Raw genomic sequence first — 27,594 nt, 5'->3', positions numbered from 1 at the left:
TTGGAAACCTGTTTATTCAGATCTTCTGCCCATTTTTAAATTGTGTTTGTTGTTTGTATTTTTGTTACTGAGTTGTATGAGTTTATACAACTCCTTATATTTTGGATATTAACTCCTTATCAGATATATGATTTGCAAATATGTTCTACCTTTCAGAGGTTGTATTTTTACTTTGTTGCTAGTTTCTTTCACTCTGCAGAAGCTTTTTAGTTTGATATAGTTCCATTTGTTTATTTATTTAATTTTTTTGCGATATGCATGCCTCTCACCGTTGTGGCCTCTCCCGTTGTGGAGCACAGGCTCTGGATGCACAGGCTCAGTGGCCATGGCTCACAGGCCCAGCCGCTCCACGGCATGTGGGATCTTCCCAGACTGGGGCACGAACCCGTGTTCCCTGCATCGGCAGGTGGACTCTCAACCACTGCGCCACCAGGGAAGCCCCCATTTGTTTATTTTTGCTTTTGTTGCCTTTGCTTTTGGAGTCAGATCCAAAAAATATCTCTTAACACCTATGTCAAGGTAACACCTGTGTTTTCTTCTAGGAGTTTTATGGTTTCTGATCTTAACATTCACATCTTTAATCCATTTTGTGTTACTTTCTGTGTATGGTGTAAGGTAGCAGCCCAGGTTCATTCTCATGCACGTGGCTGTCCAGTTTCCCCAGCACCACTTGTTGAAGAGGCTGTCCTTTCCCCATGTGTATTCTTGTCTCCTTTATCGTATTAATTGACCAAATGTGTGGGTTTACTTCTGGACTCTCTATTCTGTTCCACTGATTTATGTTTTTGTTTTTATGCCAATAGCATACTGTTCTGATTACTATATCTCTGTAATATAGTTTAAAATCAGGGAGCATGATGCCTCCAGTTTTGTCCTTCTTAAGATTGCTTTGGCTATTTGGAATCTTTGGTGGTTCCATACAGATTTTATTATCTGTTTCTGTGAGGAATGCCATTGGAATTTTGATAAGGATTGCATTGAATCTATTTATTGCTTTGGGGAGTATGGACATTTTAACAGTATTCTTCCAATTCATGAGTATGGAACATCTTTCCATTTATTTGTGTCTTTGATTTATTTCATCAGTGTCTTATAGTTTCCAGTGTACAGGTCTTTTACCTCCTTGATTAAATTTATTCTTGAGTATTTTATTCTTTTCGATGCAATTGTAAATGGGATTCTTTTCTTAATTTCTCTTCCTGATAGTTTGTTGTTAATGTATGAAAATATAACAGATAATGTATATTGATTTTGTACCCTACAGCTCTACTGAATTTATTTATTCTAACACTTTTTGTGGAGTCTTTAGGGTTTTCTATATATAAAGTTCTGTCATCCACAAATAGTGACAGTTTTACTTTTTCCTTTCAAATTTGGATGTCTTATTTCCTGCCTAATTGCTGTGGCTGGGACTTTCAATACTATGTTGAATAAAAGTGGTGAGAATGGGCATGCTTGTCTTGTTCTTTTTTTTTTTTTTTTTTTTTTTTTTGCGTTACGCGGGTCTCTCACTGTTGTGGCCTCTCCCGTTGTGGAGCACAGGCTCCGGACGCGCAGGCTCAGCGGCCATGGCTCACAGGCCCAGCCGCTCCGCGGCATGTGGGATCTTCCCGGACCGGGGCACGAACCTGTGTCCCCTGCATCGGCAGGCGGACTCTCAACCACTGCGCCACCGGGGAAGCCCGCTTGTCTTGTTCTTGATCTTGAAGGAAAAGCTCTCAGCTTTTCTCCTTTGAGTATGATGTCAGCTGTGGACTTCTCATATGTGACCTGTATTATGTTTTGGTATGTTCTGTTTATACCCAATTTGTTGAGAGTTTTTATCATAAATGAATGTTGAATTATGTCAGTTGTTTTTTTCTGCATCTTTTGAGGTAGTAATGTGATTTTTATCCTTTATTTTGTTAGTGTTATGTATCACATTGATTGATTTGTGGATGTTGAATCATCCCTGCATCCCTGGAATAAATTCCACTTGATCATGGTATATGACCCTTTGAATGTGTTGTTGAACTTGGTTTGTTAATATTTTGTTGAGGATTTTTGCATTTATATTCATCAGAGATATTGGCCTGTAATTTTCTTTTCTTGTGGCATCCTTCTCTGGTTTTGGCATCATTGTAATGCTGGCTTCATAAAATAAGTTTGGAAGAATTCCTTCCTCTTTAATTTTTTGGAAGCATTTGAGAAGGATTGGTATGTTTTGAATGTTTGGTAGAATTCATCAGTGAAAGCTTCTGATCCCTGGCTGTTGTTTGTTGGGAAGCTTCTTTTTTTTGCCATGGGATCCTAGCTCCCTGACCAGGGATAGAACCTGCCCTGCCCACCCCCACCACCATCGGAAGCACGGAGTTCCAACCACTGGACCACTAGGGAAGTCCCTGTTGGGAAGCTTTTGATTATTGATTTAATCTCCTTACCTGTAATCAGTTTGTTCAGATTTTCTGTTTCATCATGATTCAGTCTTGGGAGGGTGTATATTCCTAGGAATTTATCCATTTCGTCTAGATTGTTGAATTTGTTGGTGTGTAACTGTTCATAGTAGTCTCATGATCTACTGTATTTTTTTGGTATCAGTTCTGACTTCTCTTTCTTTTCTGATTTTATTTATTTGAGCCCTTTTCCTTTTTTACTTAGTGAATCTAGCTAAAGTTTTTTTTTTTTTTTTTTTTTTTTTTTTTTTTTTTTTGCGGTATGCGGGCCTCTCACTGCTGTGGCCTCTCCCGTTGCGGAGCACAGGCTCCGGACGCACAGGCTCAGCGGCCATGGCTCACGGGCTCAGCTGCTCCGCGGCATGCGGGATCCTCCCGGACCAGGGCACGAACCCGTGTCCCCTGCATCGGCAGGCGGACTCTCAACCACTGCGCCACCAGGGAAGCCCTAGCTAAAGTTTTATAAATTTTATCTTTTTGAAAAATTGTTTCTTAGCTTCATTGATCTTTTCTATTTTTTTAATCTTTGTTTTATGTCTTTTCACTCTGACCTTTCTTCCTCCTTGTGTTAACTTTAGGATTCATTTGTTCTTCTTTTTCTAGTTCCTTTAGGTATATAGTTAGATTATTTGAGATTTTTCTTGTTTTTTTGAGGTAGGCCTGTATCACTATGAACTTCCCTCTTAGAACTGCTTTTGCATCATCCCCTCAATTTGGGAAACTTGTGTTTGTTTCAAAGTATCTAAAAATTTTCTCTCATTTCTTCATTGACCCTTTGGTTGTTTAGTAGCATGCTGTTTAGTGTCCGTGTTTTTGTTTTTTGTTTTTTTTCCCAGTTTTCTTATTATAATTGATTACTTGTTTCATACTTTTGTGATCCAAAAAGACGCTGGATATGATTTCAGTCTTCCTAAGTTTATTGAGACTTGTTTTGTGGCCTAACATATGATCTATTCTGGAGGATGTTATATGTGCACTTGAAAAGAATGTGTAATCTGCAGATTTTGGATGGAATGTTTATATATATCAAGTTTATCTGATCTAATGTGTCATTTAAGGCCGGTGTTTCCTTGTTGACTGGCTGTCTGGATGATCTGTCCGTTTATGTAAGTGGGGTATTAAAGTCCTCTACTATTATTGTATTACTGAGAACTTCTTTATGTCCATTAATACTTGCATTGTGTACTTAGTTGCTCCTATGTTGAGTGTACAAATATTTACAAATGTTATGTTTTCTTGTTGGATTGACCCCTTTATGATTGTGTAATGCTCTTATATATCTTTTGTTATAGTCTTTATTTTAAAGTTTATTTTATATAAGTATTGCTACCCCAGCTTTCTTTCTGTTAACATGTACATGGAATATCTGTTTCTGTTCCTTCATTTTGAGCCTCTGTGTTAGTGAGTCTCTTGTAGGCAGCATATAGGTAGGTCTTTTTTTTTAATCCATCCAGCCATCCTGTGTTATTTGATTGAAGAATTTGGACTGTTTACACTTAAAGTAATTATTGGTAGGTATGCACTTACTTCCCCTTTGTTAACTGCTTTCTGGTTGTTTTGGTATTTTTGTTACCTTCTTCTCTTGGTCTCTTCCCTTGTGATTTGATGATTTTCCTTAGTGTTATGTTTGGATTCCTTTCTCTTATTTTTTTTTTTGTGTATCCATTATAGCCTTTTGATTTATGTTACAGTGAGGTTCATATATAACAATCTATATATAAAGCAGTCAGTTTTAAGCTGATATTTGCTTAAGTTCAACTGCATTCTAAAACCACTACATTTTAACTCCCCAGACCACATTTTATGTTTTTTAGGTCATGTTTTATATCTCTTTATTTTTGTTCATCCCTTAACTACTTATTGTTATAGTTGATTTTACTACTTTTGTCTTTTACTCTTTATACTAGCTTTATAAGTAGTTGATTTCACTACCTTTACTGTACATTTGCCCTTAGCAGTGAGAGTTTTTTCTTTCATATATTTTCTTATTTCTAGTTATAGCCTTTCATTTTTCAGTTAAAGAATTCTGTTTAACATTTCCTGTAAGGCTGTTTTAGTGGTGATGTACTCGTTTAGTTTTTGCTTCTCTAAAAAACTCTTGCTCTGTCCTTAAATTCTGAATGATAACCTTGTCATGTATTCTTAGTTGTAAGTTTTTTTTCCTTTCCACGCTTTGAACATATCATGTCATTCCCTTCTGGTTTGTACAGTTTCTGCTGAGAAATCCACTGATAGTCTTATGGGTGTTCCCTTATATGTAACTAGTTGGTTTTCTCTTGATTTTTTTTTTTTTAATTCTGTCTTTATCTTTAACTTTTGACCTTCTAATTATAATGTGTCTTGGTGAGAATCTCCTTGGGTTCATCTTGTTTGGGACTCTCTGTGCTTCCTGGACCTGAATGCCTGTTTCCTTCCCCAGGTTAGGGAAGTTTTCAGCTTTTATTTCTTCAAATAGGTTTTCTGTCCATTTCTCTCTCTCTTCCTCCTCCGGGACCTCTATAATGCAAATGTTAGTATGGTTGATGTTGCCTTGGAGGTCCCTTAAACTGTCCTCCTTTTAAAATATTCTTTTCTCTATTTTGCTGTTCTGATTGGGTGATTTCCATTACCCTGTCTTCCATATTGGTGATTTGTTCTTTTGTATCATCTAATTCACTGTTGATTTCCTTTAGTGTATTGTTCATTTCAGTTATTGTATTCTTCAGCCCTGATTGGTTCTTTCTTATATTTTCTATTATCTCTCTCTTTTATTTTGGCCATGCCACGTGACATGCGGGATCTTAGTTCCCTGACCTGGAATTGAACACATGCCCCTGCAGTGGAAGCGCAGAGTCTTAACCACTGGACCACCAGGGAGGTCCCTCTGTTTCTTTTTTGAAGTTCTCACTGTGTTCATCCAAACTCTCCTGAGTTTGGTGAGCATTTTTATGACTATTACTTTGAATTCTTTATCAGGTATATTACTTACTTTCATATCACTAAGGTCTTTTTCTGAGATTTTGTCTTGTGTTTTTATTTGGAACATATTTTGTGTTTCCTCATTTTGCTTGGCTCTCTGTCATTGTTTCTATGTATTAGGCAAAACTACCTTCCTTGGTGCTGGATGAGTGTCCTCGTGTAAGTGATGATCCTTCGTGTCAATCCTGCCCTAGCTCTTATCCTGCCCTTAGCTCTTGGTTGTCTTTTGATTCTTTGTGGTTGTACATACCACCTGATTTATTCTTTTTTTTGGGTGGGGGAGGAGTGAAGATGGTTCTATGATTCTTTCTTTTTTTAACGTCTTTATTGGAGTATAATTGCTTTACAGTTGTGTGTTTCTGCTGCATAAGAAAGTGAGTCAGCTACACATATACTGTATATCCCCACATCCCCTCCCTCTTGCATCTCCCTCCCACCCTCCCTATCCCAGTCCTCTAGGTGGTCACAAAGGTGAGTCTCCTGATTTATTCTTGATATGCCACTGTTCAAAACCTGTCTGTTCCAAAGGGGGCAATCTCATTTAACGCCTAGTTTCAGGCTGATTGGAAGCCAGACCCCCAGGCAGCAGCTTTTAAAATATACAGGTATATACAGTCTTGTGTGGCTACAGTTATAATCCCTGCTGACCTTCAGACCAGGAGAACTAGACTTGTCCCCTGGGCAGCAGTTGTAAAAATCAAGGCTTTTGACAAGTGTTTGATTAGCTTTCTGGGGAGTCTCATTGTGCTGTTGTGAGGCCAAGGGCATGCGCAGGATGGTGTTTCCTTACTTAGATTCCCTGGGGGTCTCTGCCTATCCTCTAAGACATGTGGGAAACCTGAATTCTGTTGCTCAGGGTGAAGCTCCAGGCTAAGTATAAACACCTTTTTCACAGGAAGACTGGGGTTGTGTTGTAGTCTGCCGTCTGTACAGTGTGCTGGTGGTCAAGAACTGTTGGCCTGTCAAGAGCTGTTGTTTTCAATTGTTGTGGTCTTAGGAATGCCAGCAGAGCCAGGTGATCACGGGGTGTCCCCTGTGCGGATTGTTCCTTTCCCGGCTTTAGCGAGGCAGCTGGAGAGTGAGGGGCGGAGCTTGCATTCTTGCTTCTGGAGGGCCGCGGGAAAATGATGTGAGTGCACCGGTCCGTGGGCTTCAGCATGGCAGCCGGAGAGTGCCTAGTCTGTGCGAGAATGCCGGCCTAAGCCGCGAGTGTGAGAATTCTGTGACTGCCCGCCCCCGCCAGTCCCAGCCAGAGAACAACCTCCTGAGCTCTCTGGCTTCAGCAAAGTGGCTGGTTAGTGCTGCAGTAATCACTCTCCCTGAGTAGGGAAGCACATTAGTGTCTGCTAGCGCCTCTCTGTGTCTGGGGGGAGCATTTCCACCATTCCCCACCCATTCACCTGATGCTTTTATTTTTTTATTTTTATTTTTTATTTATTTTTTTTGCGGTATGCGGGCCTCTCACTGTTGTGGCCTCTCCCGTTGCGGAGCGCGGGCTCCGGACACGCAGGCTCAGCGGCCATGTCTCACGGGCCCAGCTGCTCCGCGGCATGTGGGATCTTCCCGGACCGGGGCACGAACCCGTGTCCCCTGCATCGGCAGGCGGACTCTCAACCACTGTGCCACCAGGGAAGCCCCACCTGATGCTTTTAGATTCACAAATGACTCTCCATCTCATAGAGTCTTGGCATTTTTCTAAGTGCTGTTATTTTGCTGTGTTTCCACCGAGTGAGACCACTTGAGAGCCCTTTAAGAGGGGAGTCTTAGTTTCCTGTAGCACTTTGGGACCCTTGTATGTCAACCCTTTTGGTTCTCTAAGTGAGATGTTTTGGGGGCTTGTCCTTCCAGTGTATATCCCAGGGGCCAGGGTGCCCAATGTGGGGCACCAACCCCTCAGTCCTCTAGGAGAAGGTCCACCTGGTGAGATGCCTCCCTATCATGTGACCTCAAGCTGGGGGTGGGAATTTTGGCAGTAGTGCTTCTTGGTCTGTCCTGCCTCTCTTGATGTGATCCTTTTTATCCTTTGCTGTGGAGCAGCTGTTCAACTAGTTCTCAGGTTCTTTCCAAGGGAGTTGATCCATATGTAGCTGTGTTGGGAAGAGCTAAGTTCAGCTTCTTCCTATGCTGCCATCTTGAATAGCCCCCCCCCATTACTATTTCATAGTAGCCATCCTAATGGATATGAAGGATAGATAATATTTTAAGATATATAGTCAATATTCAAAAACTGTTAGTAAGTAGAGTGATGGACTAAATACTTATATGACGGAATTAAACATGGATCAATGTAAAGTCAATTTTCCAAGTTCAAGATGAGGCATACCAGACTTGATACTGACTCATATGCAAATGTCTTAAGGTTTACTTGGTTTGTGTGGACATTTTGGTTAGCAGTATTACTTGGTGGCTAGATCAAAAACCCAGACTGCAAATAAAGAAATAGAATCTTGTGATGATGGAGAGAAAAGTGCCATTATACTGCCTACTGGTCAGACCACATCAGGAGAGTCATGTCAAGTTCCGGGTATTAGATAGGAATCTGGAAATTGGTAAACAGGGGACATTCAACAGAGAGTAGCCGTACAGAAAAAGGGTTTGGAAACTGTGTTCTGTCAATCAGTCAGAAGGGAACTGGGGTTCTTAACCTGGAGAAGAGCAGGAGGAGACTCAGATCTGAGTGTCTTCATATGATTTAAAGTGTTGTTGTGTGGTCGGCGCAGGCTTAGCTTTCCTGTTTGCGGACAGAGCTACAAAAAGAAAACAAAAATAACTATGTGGAAGTAGAGAGAAACATGTTCCTCATCAACACGAGGAAAACCTTTCCGTCATCAGGAGGACAGAGTTCCTGTTGTGGAAAGTGTTTGAGTCCAGCTGGATGAAGGTAGGAGCTTTGCTGGAGAGGATATTCCTCGCCCAGATGGAAACCGGGCACAGTGGACTGTGGAAAAACTGTTCAGTGCCTTCTTCCGTGCACAAGAGACTATGAGATGCTAGACAGAAAATAGTTCTGTACACAAAACCCTGAAACATAGTAGGTGTCCAGTCTTGCCTGCCCGAGGTTAAGCCTACCTGGACTGAGTGAATAAATCTCCCCTTAAGAAGAGTCTGGAACTCTTAGGTGTCCTGACTGCTGGGCTTCCACTCGGGCGGTGAAGAGTTACACTCTTTCCGGAGACCTGACCCACTGCTGACCTCTCTGCCCTCGTTCTTGATATTTCCCGCTTCACGCAGAACTCCTCAGTTTTACGTTTCGTTCGCCTGTACACGTGCCTTTGCTTTTGCCGGTCCCTTTACTTTTTTGCCCATGCCCCCCCCCCCACCCCGCGCTTCTTATTCCTGCCAGGCTGACGGGGGGGGGGGCGAGGGGTCTCTCCTCACTGCTCTCGGAATACCTGAGCCGCGCAGGTCACTGTGTTGGCATTTATCGCACACTGGGGTGTCTCCCTGCTCGCTGGGCCGTGAGCTCGTTCACAGCGATTAAATGTTGTTGATCTCTGATTTCGTAGTACAAACGAACCATGTTTATTGAATGACGTGAAAAGGGGGCAGAGTCATTATCCGTGTGTCCCAGTGCCTAGTCCAGTGCTTGACACACTGTACTTGCTTATCGCGTCGGAATGATACAAGAGTTGAATACATGTTTTTTCAGTTTAGGTCATAACATCTTCATATGGCTCTAGAAACCTTAATCTGGTTGGGACGTATAGGCGGGATCTGAGTGGGCATCTCGCAGGCCCTTCTCTTCCATCTTCTTCCCTGCTTCTCTCCCTCTTCCTTTTCCTTTCTGCTCCACACCCCCCTCCCCCTCCTCTTCCTTTCTCAGCCTCCTCCCTCCCTTCCTCTTCTTCCTCCCTTTCCTCCCTTTTCCTACTGCCACCCCTCCCTGCCTTAAAACCATGCAGCCTCCTTACACAGTGTTCTCCTGCAGTTCGGCAGGCCTTTTACTCTGTAGTTCACGTATCAGTTAACTGAGCCTGAGTTTTTCCCAAGACCTCAGATCATAGATCATAACAGAGATTCCAGATCACCTGTGTGTTGACACAAGCGTTTTTATTTCCAATATGGCAGATGAGGTTCACACATACCGTGTTCAGTTTCTACACATGTATCTTTTTATTTACTTGTCTTTCTAGTCTTTTTGCATTTGTGCCAGTCTCCCGATCCCAGCCTTCTGTGGATTCTTAAATATCATAGCAACATGGGCTCTGTTTGTATTCAGTGCAGTTTACATTTTTATGTTTGCCAAGACCTTTTGCTGTTATTATGTAGTAAGTTAAATGTGAGAACAACAGGCAGGCTAGAATTCTCTTTTTTTTTTTTAAACTTAAAAAAAAATAATAATTTATTAATTTTGGCTGCGTTGGGTCTTCACTGCTGTGCGTGGGCTTTCTTTAGTTGCATCAAGCAGGGGTTACTCTTCGTGGCGGTGCATGGGCCTCTCATTGCGGTGGCTTCTCTTGTTGTGGAGCACAGGCTCTAAGAGCGCAGGTTCAGTAATCGTGGCGTGTGGGCTCAGTAGTTGTGGCTCACGGGCTCTAGAGCGCAGGCTCAGTAGTTGTGGTGCACGGGCTTAGTTGCTCCGCGGCATGTGGGATCTTCCTGGACCAGGGCTCGAACCCATGTCCCCTGCATTGGCAGGTGGATTTTTAACCACTGCACCACCAGGGAAGTCCCTAGAATTCTCTTTATGAACATCTGAGTATAGAAAATGTGTAACCAGGTTACTTAGTTTTTGGTCTGTTTTAGTAACAGATTTTAGCTCTGATTTATGTTGAATATAAAAAGGTGGGTTTAATGAATTTTTTCTAAGGATAGGTATGGTGTTTCTGTAAGTCAGAAACGCCAACATGTATGTAACTACTCTGCACACAGTGGAGGCTCTCCAAACACTACTGAAAGTTTGCATAAAATTCTACCTGAGGAGTTTTGTGTTTTCTTTTTATATAAGGAAGATTAATGCTCATGGACTTGAATACATTCCAGTTAATGATGTGGCCTGTAATTTCCTTACTGTATGATAAATGACTACTCTGAAAGTACATTGTTGTTAGAATTTTTAGGGCAGCTTAGATAATTAACATTTTGATGTGCATATTTGTTATTTTTTAACTTTTGATTAACGAATCACTTTTTTTTTTTTTTTTTGTCTGCATTGGGTCTTCATTGCTGCACGCGGGCTTTCTCTAGTTGCGGGGGCTACTCTTCGTTGCGGTGTGCGGGCTTCTCATTGCAGTGGCTTCTCTTATTGCAGGGCATGGGCTCTAGGCATGTGGGCTTCAGTAGCTGCAGCACGCGAGCTCAGTAGTTGTGGCTCACGGGCTCTAGAGTGCAGGGTCTGTAGCAGTTGCTCTGCGGCATCTGGGATCTTCCCAGAACAGGGATCGACCCTGTGTCCCCTGCATTGGCAGGCGGATTCTTAACCACTGCACCCCCAGGGAAGTCCCCGAATCATGTTTTTAAAACACTTTTTCTTCTGTCAGGCCCCAGAGATCAGTTGAAACGCATACATATTCCTTTGTCCGTGTTGAAGATGGTAATTTTGTATTTTACAAATGTCAGACCTTTCAAAGCCCAAAGGAGGGCACCTTGCATGTTGTCTCCACTTTGCATAGTAATAAGTAGATTGCAGGGGACCAAAGAGGAATGTGTTCTTACGTAGAGACTGTAGATCTTCACGTTGTGCCTACTTTTTTTTTTTTTTTTTTTTTTTTTTTTGTGTGTGTGTGTGTGGTATGCGGGCCTCTCACTGTTGTGGCCTCTCCCGTTGCAGAACACAGGCTCCGGACACGCAGGCTCAGCGGCCATGGCTCACGGGCCCAGCTGCTCCGCGGCATGTGGGATCTTCCCGGACCGGGGCACAAACCCGTATCCCCTGCATCCGCAGGCGGACTCTCAACCCCTGCGCCACCAGGGAAGCCCTGTGCCTACTTTTTAATCTGTAGGCTTCACTTCCAGGTCAAAGGCAGTGTCAGGGTAGTACTCCACAAAGAAATCTGTTTTTTTAGCCCTTTTATAGACTGCCTACTGTCCATGCCACCTTTTACACATTTAGCACAATAAGGATCTCTGTTCCTAGGTAAATTAGCATGCTTTTCTTTAATTCTGTAGCGCTGTACTATTGCCAGAGCACCTGTTATCATTCTAATACATTTATGTCATGTCTGCGGAGAAAAAGTACTCTTAACGGGTTAATTGCTCATTTTAACCTCTAGGTCCATAGACCTTTACCTGGAAATGGGAAATCTAAAAAGCTCTGAAAACCAAATTTCTTTTCTTCTTTTTTGATAACATGTTTAGCAGCAGAATCTGACTTGAACTTACGTGAGGCCATTTGTAGCCTTTTGTTTTTATCCTCCTTAGATGACTATTCATACTTTTAGTTGCAGAAACATGAATATGTTTGATTATGGGATGGTGTTCCAAACCCTGTAGAAAACATTACGTAAATACAGTATATGCACCATATTACTTTTCTAAAATAAACTTTTAAAAAATCAGCTTCCAAAAACTTATGGTAAAATGTAAAATGGTTGGCTAGTGGGAAGCAGCTGCATAGCACAGGGAGATCAGCTCGGTGCTTTGTGACCACCTAGATGGGTGGGATAGCGGGGCTGGGAGGGAGGCTCAAGAGGGAGGGGATATGTGGATATATGTATACATATAGCTGATTCACTTTGTTGTACAGCAGAAACTAACACAACATTGTAAAGCAATGATAGTCTGATAAAGATGTAAAAAAATATATATATGGTATTGTGATATTGTATAGGGTCATTGCCAATTCTTGTTCAGGTAAAAGCCTAAGAATTGTAGATGTTTCTGTAGTAGAGACCTATTAAAGGTAAATATAATCGGGTGATAATAGATGAGTAAAGCAGTCAGTTTTAGTCAGTAAGGGACTGTTTGTTAATAAAAGTAAAATCTTTGTATTCATGTTACAGAACATGGTAATAATACCCACATGTCTAAGTTGTTCTGGCTTGCAGGAGTTCATTGCAGGCAACTTTCCAATGTTGTTTCCATTTCATCCTGTGAACACATTTGGAAGGTGAGGTGCTGGGTCTAGTGAGCTGGTCATTAGAGTTTAATATTAGGATTTTTGTTTGTGCATAAGACAGGTTTTTCTCATTTTTTGAGCTAACAGCCGGCAGTAAAATGAGATATCTCTGGGCAAAGAAGGTGTTCTTGTCACTTTGTAATTTTAGATGACTTATCTTAAAAGGTAGTTTGTTGCAAAATTAAAAACACTCCCTTGGGGAAAGCCCTAGATTTGTAAGCACACTTTTAAAAACTCTAACCAGTGTTATATAAATACCTTTTGATTTTCAATTTCCCCAACTTCTTCTCTTCAGTGTGTTCTACATCTGTATTTTTAATGGTTTAATATGTCTTTATGAGGTGAGAAAGTAATAGAAAAATATTTATGGTCAGTAGTTTCCTTATGTGTTAAATTCTTGATACAAGTTTGATGTCTCTATATACACGAGTGAAAATGTACTCAGGCAGCTCTATAATAAATGTAAAAAAAACATAATTTAAAGTTTAAGATTTGGAGAGAACTGATGAAATGGGAAATGTAGAAGCATTTACTTTTTATTTTTTAAGAGGAACTGATTATGTCTGTAACCTAAGAATTAGAATCAAAATTTAAAAAGAATACATGTTAGGTCCCTTCCCTATTTTTTCTCTCCCCTTCTTTCATTTACTATAAGACTAAATTTCTTACATTAAACATAAGTTTATATTATATTTAAAGGCATTCACATTCTTTTTTACATAATTAACATTATTTGCAGATTATAAATCATCTATTGTGTCATCTAAAGTGAAAGAAGCAAGTCTCTTGGTCTTACAGCTTCAAGGACCTGGAATTTGTCTAACAACCTAAGTGAACTTGGAAGCATATTCCTGCACAGAGCCTTCTTCACAAACCCTAAGCAGATAATCCCATTGAGCTCATCCAGCCTTCTTACCTATAGAACTGTGAGATAAGAAATGGGTATAGTTTTAAGCTGTTTGTGGTAGTTGTTATACAGCGATAGAAAACTAATGTAGATTTTTGGTACCAGGAGAGGGCTGTTAGTTTTCTGCTTTTGACTATAACAAATCACTACAAACTTAGTAGCTTAAAACAACATCCTTGGGCTTCCCTGGTGGCGCAGTGGTTGAGAGTCCGCCTGCTGATGCAGGGGACGCGGGTTCGTGCCCCGGTCCGGGAGGATCCCACGTGCCGCGGAGTGGCTGGGCCCGTGAGCCATGGCTGCTGAGCCTGCGCGTCCGGAGCCTGTGCTCCGCAACGGGAGAGGCCACAACAGTGAGAGGCCCGCCTACCACAAAAAAAACAACAAAAAAAACAACATCCTTTTTTTTAATCTTACAGTTTTATTGGTGAGAAGTCTAGCCGGATTCTCTGCTTTAAGGGTCTTACAAGGTCACATCACGGTGTTGGCAGGGCTGAGTCACCTTATCTGGAGGCTTTGAGAATCAGTTTGCTTCCAAGCTCATTGAGGTTGTTGGTTGAATTCAGTTCCTTGAGGTTGTTGGACTGAGTTCCTTATTCTGTTGCTGGGATTGTTTTCAGTCCCTAGATTTCTTTGGGGTTGCTCTCAGACTGCCTTGTGGCTTGTCTGTCTCAGCAGTGGAGAATCTCCCTCATGTCAAATTCCTCTCTTGCTTTCTAGCTCTCTGACTTCTTTTCTGCCATCAGCCAGAGAAAACTCTGCTTTTTAAGCATCTTGTGTGGTTGGATCAGGCTCCCCAAGGATAGTCTTCTGTCTGCAGTACAACATAATCATAGTGATATCTCATCATACGCAAGGTTCCACTCACACTCAAACAGGAGGACATTCTCCAAGGGCGAGGGTCCTGAGGAGTTATTCTTAGAATTCTGCATATCGGTCGGCAACTGGTGACCAAGGGTGTAAGTATATTGAGGTAGTATAATGTGGTGGGCTCAGGAATTAGATTGTCTTGGTTCAGACTCTAGCTCTAGTACTTAACTAACTGTGACACCTTGGACAGATTATTTATTCTCCTTGTGCCTCAGCTTCATCATCTGTTAAATGGAGTTACTAGGTAACAACTACCTCATAGGTTATTTCAAGGAGTAAATTACATAACATCTGTAAAGGTGCTTAGCAAAGTGCCAGATACATAATAAACCCTCAACTAACAGTTAGCTGTTTCTATTAGTGTTATTTGTGATTTAAAGCAGTATCATTTTCTTTCATGTTTTGGTTTTCATAGAGTGAATTTGACTGCATCAAAGGCATATTTTCAGTAAGAGTGACATGATACCCAAATGAGAGCCTTTTGTCATGGCATCTGACTCCTGTGAGCATCCCTCGGGTGGAAGTGTGAGCACTTGCCCCCTCTTCCAGGCAGAAGATGTGTGTCCTTAGATCGCCTGGGCCAGGTGTGTGTGGGTGTGTACCTGTGTGCAGTGCCGTGGGAGATGGGTAGAGTGACCTGAGCTGAGACAAGACAGGTCAGCACGTGAAGGGCCTCCTATGTCATGCCAAGGACTTCTGGCAGAAAATAGGCAGCTTCTAAAGAGGCGTTAGCATGGGGAGATGGGTGAGTTACAGAGAGAAATCTGAGGAGAGTGTGGAGCATGGATTTGAAGATAGATTTTGAGTCAGTGTGGAAAAATACTCAATTAGGAACGTGCTCTTTGTGTTCAGACAGTAGATCATTGCCAGAACATACCCCACATCCAATAGTTTTTCTTGACCTCTTGACAAGAAAAGTTTAGGATGCTGTGATGGAGGTGAGGGTGGTCAGTCCTGGTGTGTGCTCTTGGTCAGAAAGAGGCAGAGCATCTAATCCAGAAGCAGGTCCGGGTTTGGGATTTGAGTCCAAGGGTAGGTAAGAGTCTAGGAGATCAGTCTTTGAGGAGCATCTGAGCTGATGCCCAGGAACTATAATCTACCATCTGGGTTACCCATCCCCGAGGAGTGGGACAGCTGGCATGTAGAGGGCCAAGGAGCCCCAGCGGGCACGGACCTGGGCTGGCCTTCATCTGGCCTGGGACGAATCCAACAGCGCATGACCGTGCCCTGTGAAAAAGGAGTCGGGATTGAGGGAGAGGAGTCCAGTGAATAGAGTGAGCACGTTGTATGTAAAGCAAGCTGGGTAGGATCCCAGTCACTTCGGCACTTGGTGGGGAACGAGATAGCAGATTATCCCGCGAGAGAACAAATCAAGAAGGCAATTTTAGGATTTTGTAGTACCAGAGTTGGAGCAGGATTGATATCAGGGCTGATTTTAGCAATAGCACGGACTGAGTAATCTCAGCGTCTGCCCATATTCTTCTCAAGTAGGCCATGAGCTGGTCTCAGAGGTGCAGGGATTCGAGAGTGAGGCTCAAGTGCCCTGAGTGGTAGAGTCAGAGGGCCCACAAAGATAGCCCAGTAAGCCCCGGGCCTTTGGAAGGGGCCACGCTCCGGAAGAGTCCCTTGGATTCTCCAAGATCCTTTTTCTGAAGGGCTCTTTCCCAGGGGGATTTCTCATTTCCGTTGACTCCCTAGGCCTGGGCGTGTATGGCCAGCTGCAAAGAAATCAGACCAAGGGGAGAGCCCCAGCTTTCTTTATCAGAAAACATCCTCTGCCGCACTGTTTGTGTTCCAGGTTTGGATGGCATTCCTTGCCAGGCCTTTTGTTGCCAGAGCATGTTTGATGCCGGGCACAGCTTGGTCTGTGGCAGGGAGATACTCCTGTTCCAGTGATCCTGCTTCCTTGCAACGTGAGCCTTTTGGCAGAATTCTAGAAAGTGAGCTACAGTAAGAGAATTATGTACGGCATGGTCGTTGTGGCCCCTTCTGAGGCTGCCCTCCTGTTCACATTTGGAAGATAGGAAGTAAGAACTTTCTCTGAAAATTTTGAGGGAGAAACCTAACTCTTTCAGGAGCAAGCGAAGATCCACTCCCTGAAGAAGACTTCTTTTTCTGAACACTCCTTAATTCGGAGGATATACTGTTAATTACCCTTACCGGTACTGTCCTGTGACACTCAAGGGCCTTCTGCGAATTATACGTGAGGGTCATATTCCAACATCTTTCCACTGTATCATGACGACTGTAGAGAGTAAGGAATCCTTGGCCAAGCCGCCTGAAGGGCTAGATGTGTGGGAGGCGGATTGGAGAAGAATTTTCTACTTTCTTCTCTGCGTGCACGTGACCTAAATATTATTTACATTTTGTGTTTGTTTTCCTTCCTGTAGCTACCTTAAGTATGCCTGTCTATCTTGTTTTGTCTGCTTTGGATTCAGACCTTCTAGGGGAGTGGTCTGTCTGATTTCCCTTCTTCCACACTCTATTTTTCAGGTATTAGGTGCCAACTTTCAAGGCTTCTAAACTTCCTACCCTTACCTCTTTCCAGAGCCTTACTATTTCACACCTAGGTCTGTTTAATTCTTTATCCTTTCATAAAATTTTCCCTCCACACACAGTCCATCCTGCACATTAGAGCTGTTGGATGCCTACCCGTCATCCATTCTCCTTCCTCCTTCCCAGTTGAATCCTCTTTCCTACTTTCCACTCTTCCTCCGTGTAGTAGGTACGTTATTACCGAGAAGGTGATTCCTGCTGGGCCGCACCCCGATTAGCCTTTGCGCTTTTTGCGAGGTGAAGCACAAAACTTCCTAATGGACACGTTTCCCGTTTACTTCCCGTTATTTCTCTGACTTTGCTGCTTGAACCACCACCTTTGAGTCCCCTTCTTCTTTACTAGCTGCGTCTTCCCAACCAAATTTACCGGCATCATTCATCTTGCCTCCTCTGCACAAAATGACTCCGCTGCTCTTTCTTTCATTGGGATAACATTCCCTGCAGTGGAATCAGCTTATGCAGGGCTTAGGTTCTGAAACCAGTTCATATGGCAACCATCTCATGTCATTAAAATTACGGACCATGAAAAGGAACGGTCCTAACTATAATCCTTATTTTCTTTCCTTGATTTTTTTCTTATTTATTTTTTCCTTTCATTGAATGGATGTAGTTTAGTTTGTGTAATTTAAATACGAGTATGCTGAAACTGTTGATCTTGGAATGGTTTTCTACCTCTTCTGTTGACAAATTCGTATGCCATTCATTCAGCAACTGGAACCTCATCTTGTGTGTTGGGGATTCCCAAGACTACCCCACATCCAGGGATTCACTAGAAGGACTCGTGGGAATCAGTACGTAGTTGTACTCATGGGTAAGATGTATTTCAGTGATGCAGCAAGCAGTACAGCTGGATCATAAGGGAAGAAGGCTCAGGTAGAGTCTGGAGGAACCCATGTATAGATTTCCTTACGCTTTCTCCCTCCCATGAGGGGTCACACAGAGCTCACTGTTCTCCCAGTAATGAAAAAGCAGCCACACACATGTGATGTTTCTGTATAGGGAGACCCATTAGAAACTCAGTACCCAAGATTTTTACTGGGGGCTTGTAGGCACCTCCTGCCTTGGCCTGTACCAAAATTCCAGATTTCCAGAAGAAAAGTAGGCGTTCAGCATAAACCATAGTGTTTACGCTGTCTAGGAACAGTGAACCACCCTTACCCGTTAACTATTTACTGGGGGCACCCTGAGGACACAAGTTCCCATATGGCAGTCAAGGGCCAATCTTACAAGCAGGCCTCTGAGGCCTGCTAGGTTGACTCCTTTTGCAAACCTTGTCTATTGAAAGGTTTTCATAACATACTCTTTTCTAATACTTTGTTTTCACTTTGATCCATCCTCAGGACTTGGAACTGTATGTTACTTTACATCTGTATGTACTAAATGTTTTGGAAATGAATGGAGTTTATTTGTATATCTACTTTATAATAATCAGGCATTGCTTTGTGAGTTTTTTGTTTAAATCATGTTTTGTTTCTTTATTGATACTGAAGATGTTGAATAAAGGAACTATATTCTAGAATTTCATTTGTTGCTTCTCATGGCATATTTTAAAATAACTGATAAAGAACTGCACAGTAGATGTTGTTAAATAAATGCTGTTTACCGATAACTAATGTTACCTTTTAGAATTCTTCAGCACGGAGCTGTGGTTGTTGGATGATTATGAGAAGGGAAAGGGTGAACCTTAGTGATTGGGAAATACTTGATTGCCTTAGGTGTATTCTTATAATAAGACAATTCATTTGTTTCTTTATCGAGGAAGTTGCATATATTTTGAAGACGTGAATGAAGAGAGTACAGTTAATTTAAATGGGCTGGGCAGATTCAATTTTAATAGTTGTAGAAAAGCTATATATTTAGGAAAAATCTAAAAACAATGACTATACCAGTGGAATTTGGGTTAGGAGATAAGAATCAAAGGAAAAATGGATCTTTCTTCTTTTTTCATTTTTTCTCCCTGTGGACTGCACAGTGCTCTTTGTTATTCAGTGTTTCTGTAACCCTTGCCCAGAAATGTTCAGATACAAAGCATCATCTTTTAAAAACAATATCAAAACTATGATCTCTGGATCTTGGCGATTATCATTGGTTTTTACATGACCAACTCTTTGAAATGCTTTCGTGTCTGATAAGTAGAATTTTGCTACTATAATTTTCTTATTTTTGGCATATTTTCTGTGCCCTTTTAATATACCATAGGGAGGGTTCTCCAAAAGCTGACTTCAAGGCTTTGTCTGTCTGAGTCTCAAATCTGTATTAAAAATTGAGCAACACTATAGGCTCATAAAACTTTAACCAGATTTAAACTTTTGCGAATCGTTTCGAATGGATCTGATGGATCACACCAAATTTTCAAAAGACATGCTGACTTTATTAATGTGGTTGTCTAATTCCTTGGTGAAATAATACTTTACTTATAGAGAAGTTACCTGCCTTATGATATTGACAAAATCAAAAGGTAAAAAAAAAAAAAAAAGCCACTAAGCAGTCCAAATGGATGCCACAGTATTTATACACTATCCTTTGCATGTTCTTTACAGAAAACCCCTAAAGCAGTGGGTATAATAAGCTAATGCCAGCTAAATTTACTTTATTCTGTATGCAGTAAAAAAAAACTAGTCTATCCAAAAATGTCATGGAAATCTGACTGTCTGCACATGTTTGTAAAACCGTAGAAAGGGACAGTGGCTACGCTGCTCAGGCTCTCTCACAAATTTACCATGGAAAAGATGATACGCTTTTCATTGTGTCTTTCACGTTGTCATGTCACTTATTTCTTCTTTTAAAAAATTAGCCCAATTTAAAAAATACTTTGGGGCTTCCCTGGTGGCGCAGTGGTTGAGAATCCGCCTGCCGATGCAGGGGACACGGGTTCGTGCCCTGGTCCGGGAAGATCCCACATGCCGCGGAGCGGCTGGGCCCGTGAGCCATGGCCGCTGAGCCTGCGCGTCCGGAGCCTGCGCTCCGCAATGGGAGAGGCCACAACAGTGAGAGGCCCGCGTACCACCAAAAAAAAAAAATAAATAAAAAATTAAAAAAAAATAAATAAATAAAAAATAAATAAAATAAAAAATACTTTGAAAAGCAAGATATGGAGTGCTTTTAAAGTAAGTCTCTCATTACCTCTTATAAATTATTTTTGACCTTTTAAAGGAAATAAAGGCAAGACAGTTAAAAAAAATAAAGACACATTAGCTGAGCTTTTAGCGAATAAAATATTTATTGAGACAGTACCAAATAAACGGTTTCCATCTCTGAAACAATCTGTACAGGTGCCCAAGTACAGCATTTGCTTACCTACAGAAACCTAACCGAGTTCCTCAGTTAAACTTGCCTTTGACGGTATCAGGAGAACTTCCTTGACGCAGCTTAGGTGATGAAAAAGGTAACCTCACCTAAGATGTGGCAACCAAAACAGCTCTTGTGATTTTAAATTGCGTCAGTAGAGACAGTGCCCAGATCATAACAGTCCTTTGTGTGCTGACTCCTGTCCCGTGTTAAGAGAGTTTTGACAGATGAGGGTGCAGCTATAAGGGGACAGCCAGGATAGTGAAGGAACGTTTATCACTTCAGACAAGGAAAAAAAAAAAAAAGAGTTATTTTCTTGTAGAAGAGAAAATGTAGAGAAGGAGGGACTCCTGCCTTCAGAAGTTTGAAGGGCTCTATGTAGGAGAGAAGTTAAAACTACTGAAGGGACAGAGCTGGGATTGAAGGCAGTTGGTCACAGAGCAACATGTTTGAATTTGGCATAAGGAAGAGTGTCAACTCAGCTGAAACCACGCCTGGATTTGCTACTACCTAGGGATGGCACCTGTTCTTACTTCAGGTGTCCAAGCAGAGGCTGCTTGTACGTATTTGGGTTTGAATAGGGGTTTTTAGGATATCGTTCATGTTTGTTCCTTGAAGAAGTTGACATGGCAGAAAAATGGTACATACGTGCCCAGCTGTGCTGTTGAAAGCAGTGTTCGTCTTTAAGAATGTCTGTTAGTTGCCGTGAGCCTCACTTTCCTCAGTGTACTGATAACTTTGTGATTGCAAAATATTCATTGGTCTAAAGAAGTCATGCATCTTCTTCCTTTGATGCTCACGCAGTGTCTGTGGGGTCAGAGGGCAGGGGCTGTCATCCCCATGTTAGAGGTCAGGAGACCACGGCTCAGCTCGGCTAGCGGAAATGACTCACCCTGTGCGATACAGTCAGAGCTTGGATCACATCTGGCCTTTTGATTCCTGGTCCAGCATTTTTACCATTTTTTACCCCTCCAGAATGCCTTCTTGAGGTTCCTTCCAGCTTGAAATATTTAGGGCACTAATTATTTATGATGAAAAAGAGACTTTATTTTTCTCATCAGTCTTTTAAAGTTATTTATTTAATTTTGTGTGTATTATATTCTGGATGTTATTCAGTAAAGAGGCATCTGTAAAGCCTGTGCTTTCTCTCTGTGTGCTTTCCCGTCTGAGGACGGGGATTCTGTGGATTATTAGGATCATGAGATAGTATGTGGGGGACACATAAGTCGATACGCTACGGTGATATGTGTGTGTGTGTTAAAGGCACCAAAACTGGGAAGAATTTCAGACTGAATACTTAGAAAAATCAACAGGAAAAAACCATCCCTTTGCTTAGAAACTGTAAGTCATTAGCATTTCCTAGGGATGATCTTTGCTGATTTCTGAAAGTGTGTCTCTTTAGTTTAAATCTGACAACAGTGTGCTGTCAGAATTGATTATTTGAGCACACTTAGTTTTTTGTAGTTTTTTGTGGTCCTAAAGATATCATGAAGCCTGGGTAATTAAATACTGAAAGCAGGGCATCTGGCCTTACTTCAGTTAAAAACAATTGCCGAAAGAATGCCTGTAATTTAAATACAAAAATATGATGACATTTTATCCTCTAAAGACATCCATACTCTAAATCTTAGTTCTTAAAACTACCTTCTTTGAAAAGTCTTGTTGAAAGACAGAAAGGAAAATATATTTTCTTTAATAAATCAACATAACATATTGTGACTTCTAATTAACGATATTATTTCTATATTTTTGGAACTGACTATATTTCACTGCCATTAAATTTTACCATATGTTAAATAAAATTCCATTGGGTACATTTTGCCATGTCTGGGGACCAATCTGGCTGATTAGCTTTGCTCTGGGAACCCTGATGTCCTGTATATGTTGAGTGAAAGATTCCTCAGGCATTCAAAATAATTGAAGGAAAATAATAGAGTAACATTGTAGACCCTTCTACTGTGAAAATGAACCATCCAAGTAATAAATAAGCTTTTCTGTCTATAGTTGACACAATTTAACAGAGAAAATATTTAAATTTAAGGAAAAAAATTCTTTATATATTTGATTTGATTATATATTTCCATTTCTTTCATTTACACGTTAGGGTTTATTTTAATTTTTTTTTTTTTTTTATGGTACGTGGGCTTCTCACTGTTGTGGCCTCTCCCATTGCGGAGCTCAGGCTCAGTGGCCATGCCTCACGGGCCCAGCCGCTCCGCGGCATGTGAGATCTTCCCGGACCGGGGCACGAACCCGTGTCCCCTGCATTGGCAGGCGGACTCTCAACCACTGCGCCACCAGGGAAGCCCAGGGTTTACTTTTGTTGAGCTGAATCTTTTTGTGATTTCTTCTGTCCTTTGTTGGGTGGGAAGACAAACTGTGACATGTTTAATGCTGCTAATCTTTAATCTGGAAAAAAAGACAGATCCATTGTACCATATTGTCTTGGACCTTGAAAAAGGATGTCGGTAGCATTTGACAGAGAGTGGAACCTGCCAAGTTCCTGCACAGTGATAATTTTCATTTAATCTACAGTGACAGAGTCCTAGAGATATGAATGACTGGATTAAACGGGGAAGGTTTTCATTTTCACATGAGGGTTTCTTTCCCTTTCCTACTTTAGCTAACTTATTTTTGTGTAACTGGCTTAGAAAGACTGTGCAGATCAGAGTTTGGGATTGAGATGGTTTTTACTGCCAGATGCGAATTTGACTTCTTTGTAGGCCCCAGGTATTCAGAAGAGGATCCTCAGTAGGACAGTAACCAATACACTTCATTGCCATGAAAATTCAAAATAGAATAAGACGGCATTTGGAAGACTAGGTTTGAAAGGAAAAGCAATACACATTGGCTGCAAAGGTCAGTTAGATGCTGGAACATGGTACTAAGAGGAGTTTTAGATCTTCTTTATTCATTAGTCTTTAAAAAAATATTCAATTTATTACCTCAGGGTTCAGTATCAAATTAAAATAGATAAATGGAGACTTTAATAATAGCCATCTATCTAGAGTTTTTTTTTGATTTGGTTTCTCTGGAAAGAGGAAAGATGGATTAGATTATCCTTGGATATCTCTTAGATATTTCAGTGAGGAGAATGCTGGGGTTAGGGTAGGAAGATAAAAGTCATGGGAGCAGATAATCCAGCAGCTTCAGTGAAGTGTTGAAGACTGGAATGGAGGAACGAGGAAAGGACCAGCCACTCGAAAGCTGGAGAAAACAGGTAGCCTGCAAAGACTGTGTAGGGACTTAAGAGTCACTTGGGTAAGGACGCTTAGAGTAAAATAAATGGGCAATGGCTCTGTTAATGAACAAAAAAAGCTATCTCAAATATGAATGGGTAGGCCACTGTAGTATATCATTATAGTGTTGTTATGAGAGTATAAGCGATAATATATAAATTTAGATTATTGAAAGTGACAAATCTGGTAAGAATTTTAATAAAAAATTAAATTGTGCATGTCTCTTAAGCCAGAATATGATGTGAGAAGGTAACAGACAACCAGAAAGTGCATACATCTAATGGACTGGAAATGAGTTACTGAGTCATTCGACGTAGCTGGAGCCAGAGGGCCTGGGAGAAAGCTGAAAAAATAAGGAACAAACAATGCCCCTGGTAAAATGGGCTTATTATAATAAGTCACAGAGAAATCTTTGTTGTGTTTCACATCTTTGAAGAAGGAATTTCAAATGTCAGACACATCTGATATATATTGTACTTAATACTGGGCAACAAATGTATAACTAAGAAGAGCCGTTAACCCGTTTCTGTAGGTAGTTTTCTCCTCTCAAATGCAGTCTGCCATGAGCAAGCAGGCTGCTGTTTCCCTACATAGAATTAGTTGGACTGTGTGGATTTCAACAACAGTTGTAGGTTTAAGATTTCAGTTCTGAGAAAGTTTATCTTTCAGGTATCTAGTGGCAATGCTACCTGTTCTGCTTAATTTAGTTGTTTGTCAATATAAACAGTTTTGTTACTGTAGCTGTGGAGGAGCATGGAAAGGAGACTTTATACCCAGATATTTATTTATTTATTATTATTATTATTATTATTATTTTTTTTGCGGTACGCGGGCCTCTCACTGCTGTGGCCTCTCCCGTTGCGAAGCACAGGCTCCGGACGCGCAGGCTCAGTGGCCATGGCTCACGGGCCCAGCCGCTCCGCGGCACGTGGGATCCTCCCGGACCGGGGCACGAACCCGCGTCCCCTGCCTCGGCAGGCGGTCTCTGAACCACTGCGCCACCAGGGAAGCCCTATACCCAGATATTTAGAATTACCTTTTTACTCTGCTTACAGACATGTGAACTGGTGTCCTCTTTGAGGAGGGATTGTAGAGTGTCCTATTTTTCCCAGCGGTGTGGCTGGACATTTCTGGCATCACCCAGTGGGCAGTGAGGGTTCCGAGCTGACGGGTAAGCAGGAAGGCAGGGCAGTTTTCAGGGGCCTCCCAAAGCAGATCTCAGCGTGAGATTGTTATTTAGTGAGAAACTCCCATAGCTTCACACCTAAACGTACGACATGTAAATATGAGGTATTTATAGTCCTACGTTCTTTTAGAGATTACAGTATTGAAAATTAAATCCCTGCTTTCCAGCGAGGGTCTGCCATTTATTAGAGAGATTTTTAAATGATTATTGAGGATCCTGGGGCCCTTAAGAAAACAGGGATTGTTTGAGAAACATGGCAGATACAAGATACAAGGGGCAGGCTAACTGTATTTTTCCCCAGACAATATGAATTAGAGTCTTGAATATCAGTCCTTGCAGTGCATGCAGCAGATGTTTTTATACAGCAGCTTTCGGGTAACCTGAGCTGGAGGGGTGGCTTCTTGGTTTCCAGGTCAGTGCCCACCATGGCCTATGGCAGCCGCTCTGACCTCAGTGCCCACCATGGCCTGTGGCAGCCGGTCTGTCTCAACGCCCACCCTTTTCTTGGTGCTCCTTCTATTCCAGCCTCATGACCTTCTTGCTGTTCTTGATTTGTTTCCAACTCAGGGCCTTTCTATTTGCCCTTTGCTTGCTGTTGCCTCTAGCCTGGAACCACGCTTTCCTGAGCTCTGCCCTGGACCGTGCCCTCCCTTCATTTAGGACTCTTTTCAGGTCAATCTCATCAGAGAGGCTTTGCCTGACCACCTCATCTGGAAGAGCCCCTCTCCCCTCACTTTGCCTCCTCCTCTTGTGCTTCAGTTGTCTGCATAGCACTTACCTTCACCTGAAGTTATATTCTGTGCTTGTTTGCTCTTAAGTGCTGTGAGGTCAGGCTTCGTCTATCTGTCTTGTTCCCCGAAAGATTCCCAGTGCATTAGCAGTACTTGGCACCATGGTAGGGACTCAGTCAGTATTTGTTCAGTGAATGAATGACTGTCCAGATGTATCATGAAAATACATACCTTATGAGGCTAGTTGTGCTTTACCTTATAAAATTTGGGGGGTCTGGAATTTGTTTTTTCCCACTCCAAGTCAGTGAAGGTATAGTGTTTATATTTGTGTTACTTGGTGTTAGAGATGTGGAGTGCTAATCGCTCATTGCTTCCCCTCCCCCCTCCTCGATTCCAGTTGAATATAAACACAAAATGAACATTGGGTAGAGATGGGTACATGTTTTATTAAACTGAGCAAGTGCCCAGTACCCTACAACGCGGAGGTTTTGAGAAGCTAGATTCGAAGCAACTTGGATTCAAGAATGCCCAGTGGAGTACATGCTCCTTTGGCAGTTACCCTCCTCCCTTGATCGAGAGTTTGAGTAAATCTGACCGGGAGGGTTTACGAAAAACAGAGAGCCCACCGTCGTTCTCAGCAAGACACGAGCAGGCCGTGAAAAGACAAAATTGAACTTGCTTTATTCATCCACTAGTTAAAAGTGTGAATTGTGGCCCAGGGGATGTCAGATTCCACTGGTTAGTTTAGCAAATTCTCCGCATACGGAAATAATTCCGTAGGCAGGTGGAAAGAGAAATTGAAAGGATTTATCCAGCTCCACCCCTCCCACTTGGGGAACCAAGCCGCCCTGCCGTCTTGGGTGGAAAGAAAGGGGATGGTTTGCAATTCTAGTTATCCCCTGAACAATTGCATTTGTGACACATACATTAAAATACACCTACAAATAAATAATCTCGACCAGAAAAGAGCTATCAACACAGGATGTTTCTGAGAGTTGACTGCGATTGTGAGTCATCTAGACATCTGCCAAATTAAAGTAGGCTCTGTTTGTACGTATGTTTAAAGGGAAGAACGGATGTGAATCTAGCATCTATGCAACACCTGTTAATAAGAAAGGTAATACTTATGAAAAAATAGCATGTTATTTTTAGTATGGGTAATCTGTTTCGTATGGTTCCTATTAACTTCAAGTATAAATTCAGGAGCGTTTGTGTTTCAGGTTCGTGGGAGTAAAGGAGAAGTGCTGTACGTTCTGGATGCTACCAACCCCCGGCACTCCAACTGGCTTCGCTTTGTTCACGAGGCGCCATCTCAGGAGGAGAAGAACTTGGCTGCCATTCAAGTGAGCTTATTTGCGCCTCATTTGTACTCGGTGCTGCGAGGGGAGCGAACCGATTTGTAGCTGTGCTCCCTGTTTTAAATGTATTTCCCAATGACCTGCTTCAAATAACAGTAACTAACTCGTAAAAGCAGAGAAATCTCATCTAGGCAGCATGTGCAGGAAAGGGCAAGGCTCGCTGTAAATTGACACCAGATCACTCACTTTATGAGAATCCTTGAGGGAATGAATTACATGGGCTGATATTGTCCTTGGCGGATTCTGCTTTCAAGTACTTTTAACTCACTCAGTGAATGTTTATTGATAGTTTTTCTGTTTGATGCTTTATTTGGCTCATAGCACCATATTCTATGTTATTGTTTGGGAAAGGCTTCACGGAGAAAGTTTATTTGGGTATATCCCTGTGACTGTACTCTGAGCTTCTTGAGGGTATTGTATTACTCAGGGCTTTCAGAGACTGGTGTATAGCTAGCTATCTGTCAGTCTGTCCATCCATCCATCCATCCATCCATCCAGAGAGAGAAAGAGAGAGACGGAGAAAGAGGTTCACTGTAAGGAATTGGAGGCTGGCAAGTCCAAAATCTGCAGAGCCAGTGTCCCACTTTGAGTCCAGAGGCAACAGGCTGCTGTAGAACAAGGAACAGCTGATGGTCTAGTTCAAGTCTGATGACTGGAAGGCTGCTGTAGACTCAGCAAGAGCTAGCGTCCCACTTGAAAGGCTGTCAGGCCTGAAGGGTGGATATTCCACTTTAAAGGCCATCAGGCAAAAGAATCCTCTTTTACTTGGGGGAAGGAGACCCTTTTGTTCTTTTCAGGACTTCAACTGATCGGCCGAGACCCACCTACATTGTGGAGGGCAGCCTACTTCACTCAAATTCATGCATTAAAACGTTAATCTCATTCAAAAACAACCTCACAGAAAAACCCAAAGTAAGGTTTGAACAACTGGTCTGGGTGCCCTGTGGCCCAGTCGAGCTGACACATAAAATTAACTCTGCCAGGTGGGATCAATGTTTTCTTGAATTCTGTATCC

General features: G+C 42.0%; 1 protein-coding gene across 3 annotated transcripts in view; it reads left to right on the top strand.

The window, feature by feature from the left end:
- PRDM5 (PR/SET domain 5) overlaps positions 1-27,594 on the top strand; it is a 202,102-nt gene that overhangs the window by 40,267 nt on the left and 134,241 nt on the right. For all 3 annotated transcript variants that reach the window (XM_059066317.2, XM_067036583.1, XM_067036584.1), the window contains exon 3: positions 26,442-26,564. In XM_059066317.2, coding sequence (XP_058922300.1) covers positions 26,442-26,564 — 123 coding nt within the window. The remainder of the gene's footprint in view (positions 1-26,441; positions 26,565-27,594) is intronic.

The sequence above is a fragment of the Kogia breviceps genome, chromosome 6, assembly GCF_026419965.1.
Source record: "Kogia breviceps isolate mKogBre1 chromosome 6, mKogBre1 haplotype 1, whole genome shotgun sequence".
Lineage (NCBI taxonomy): Eukaryota > Metazoa > Chordata > Mammalia > Artiodactyla > Physeteridae > Kogia > Kogia breviceps.
The sequence above is the reverse complement of the archived record's forward strand: the minus strand, read 5'-3'. Positions and strand labels throughout refer to the sequence as shown.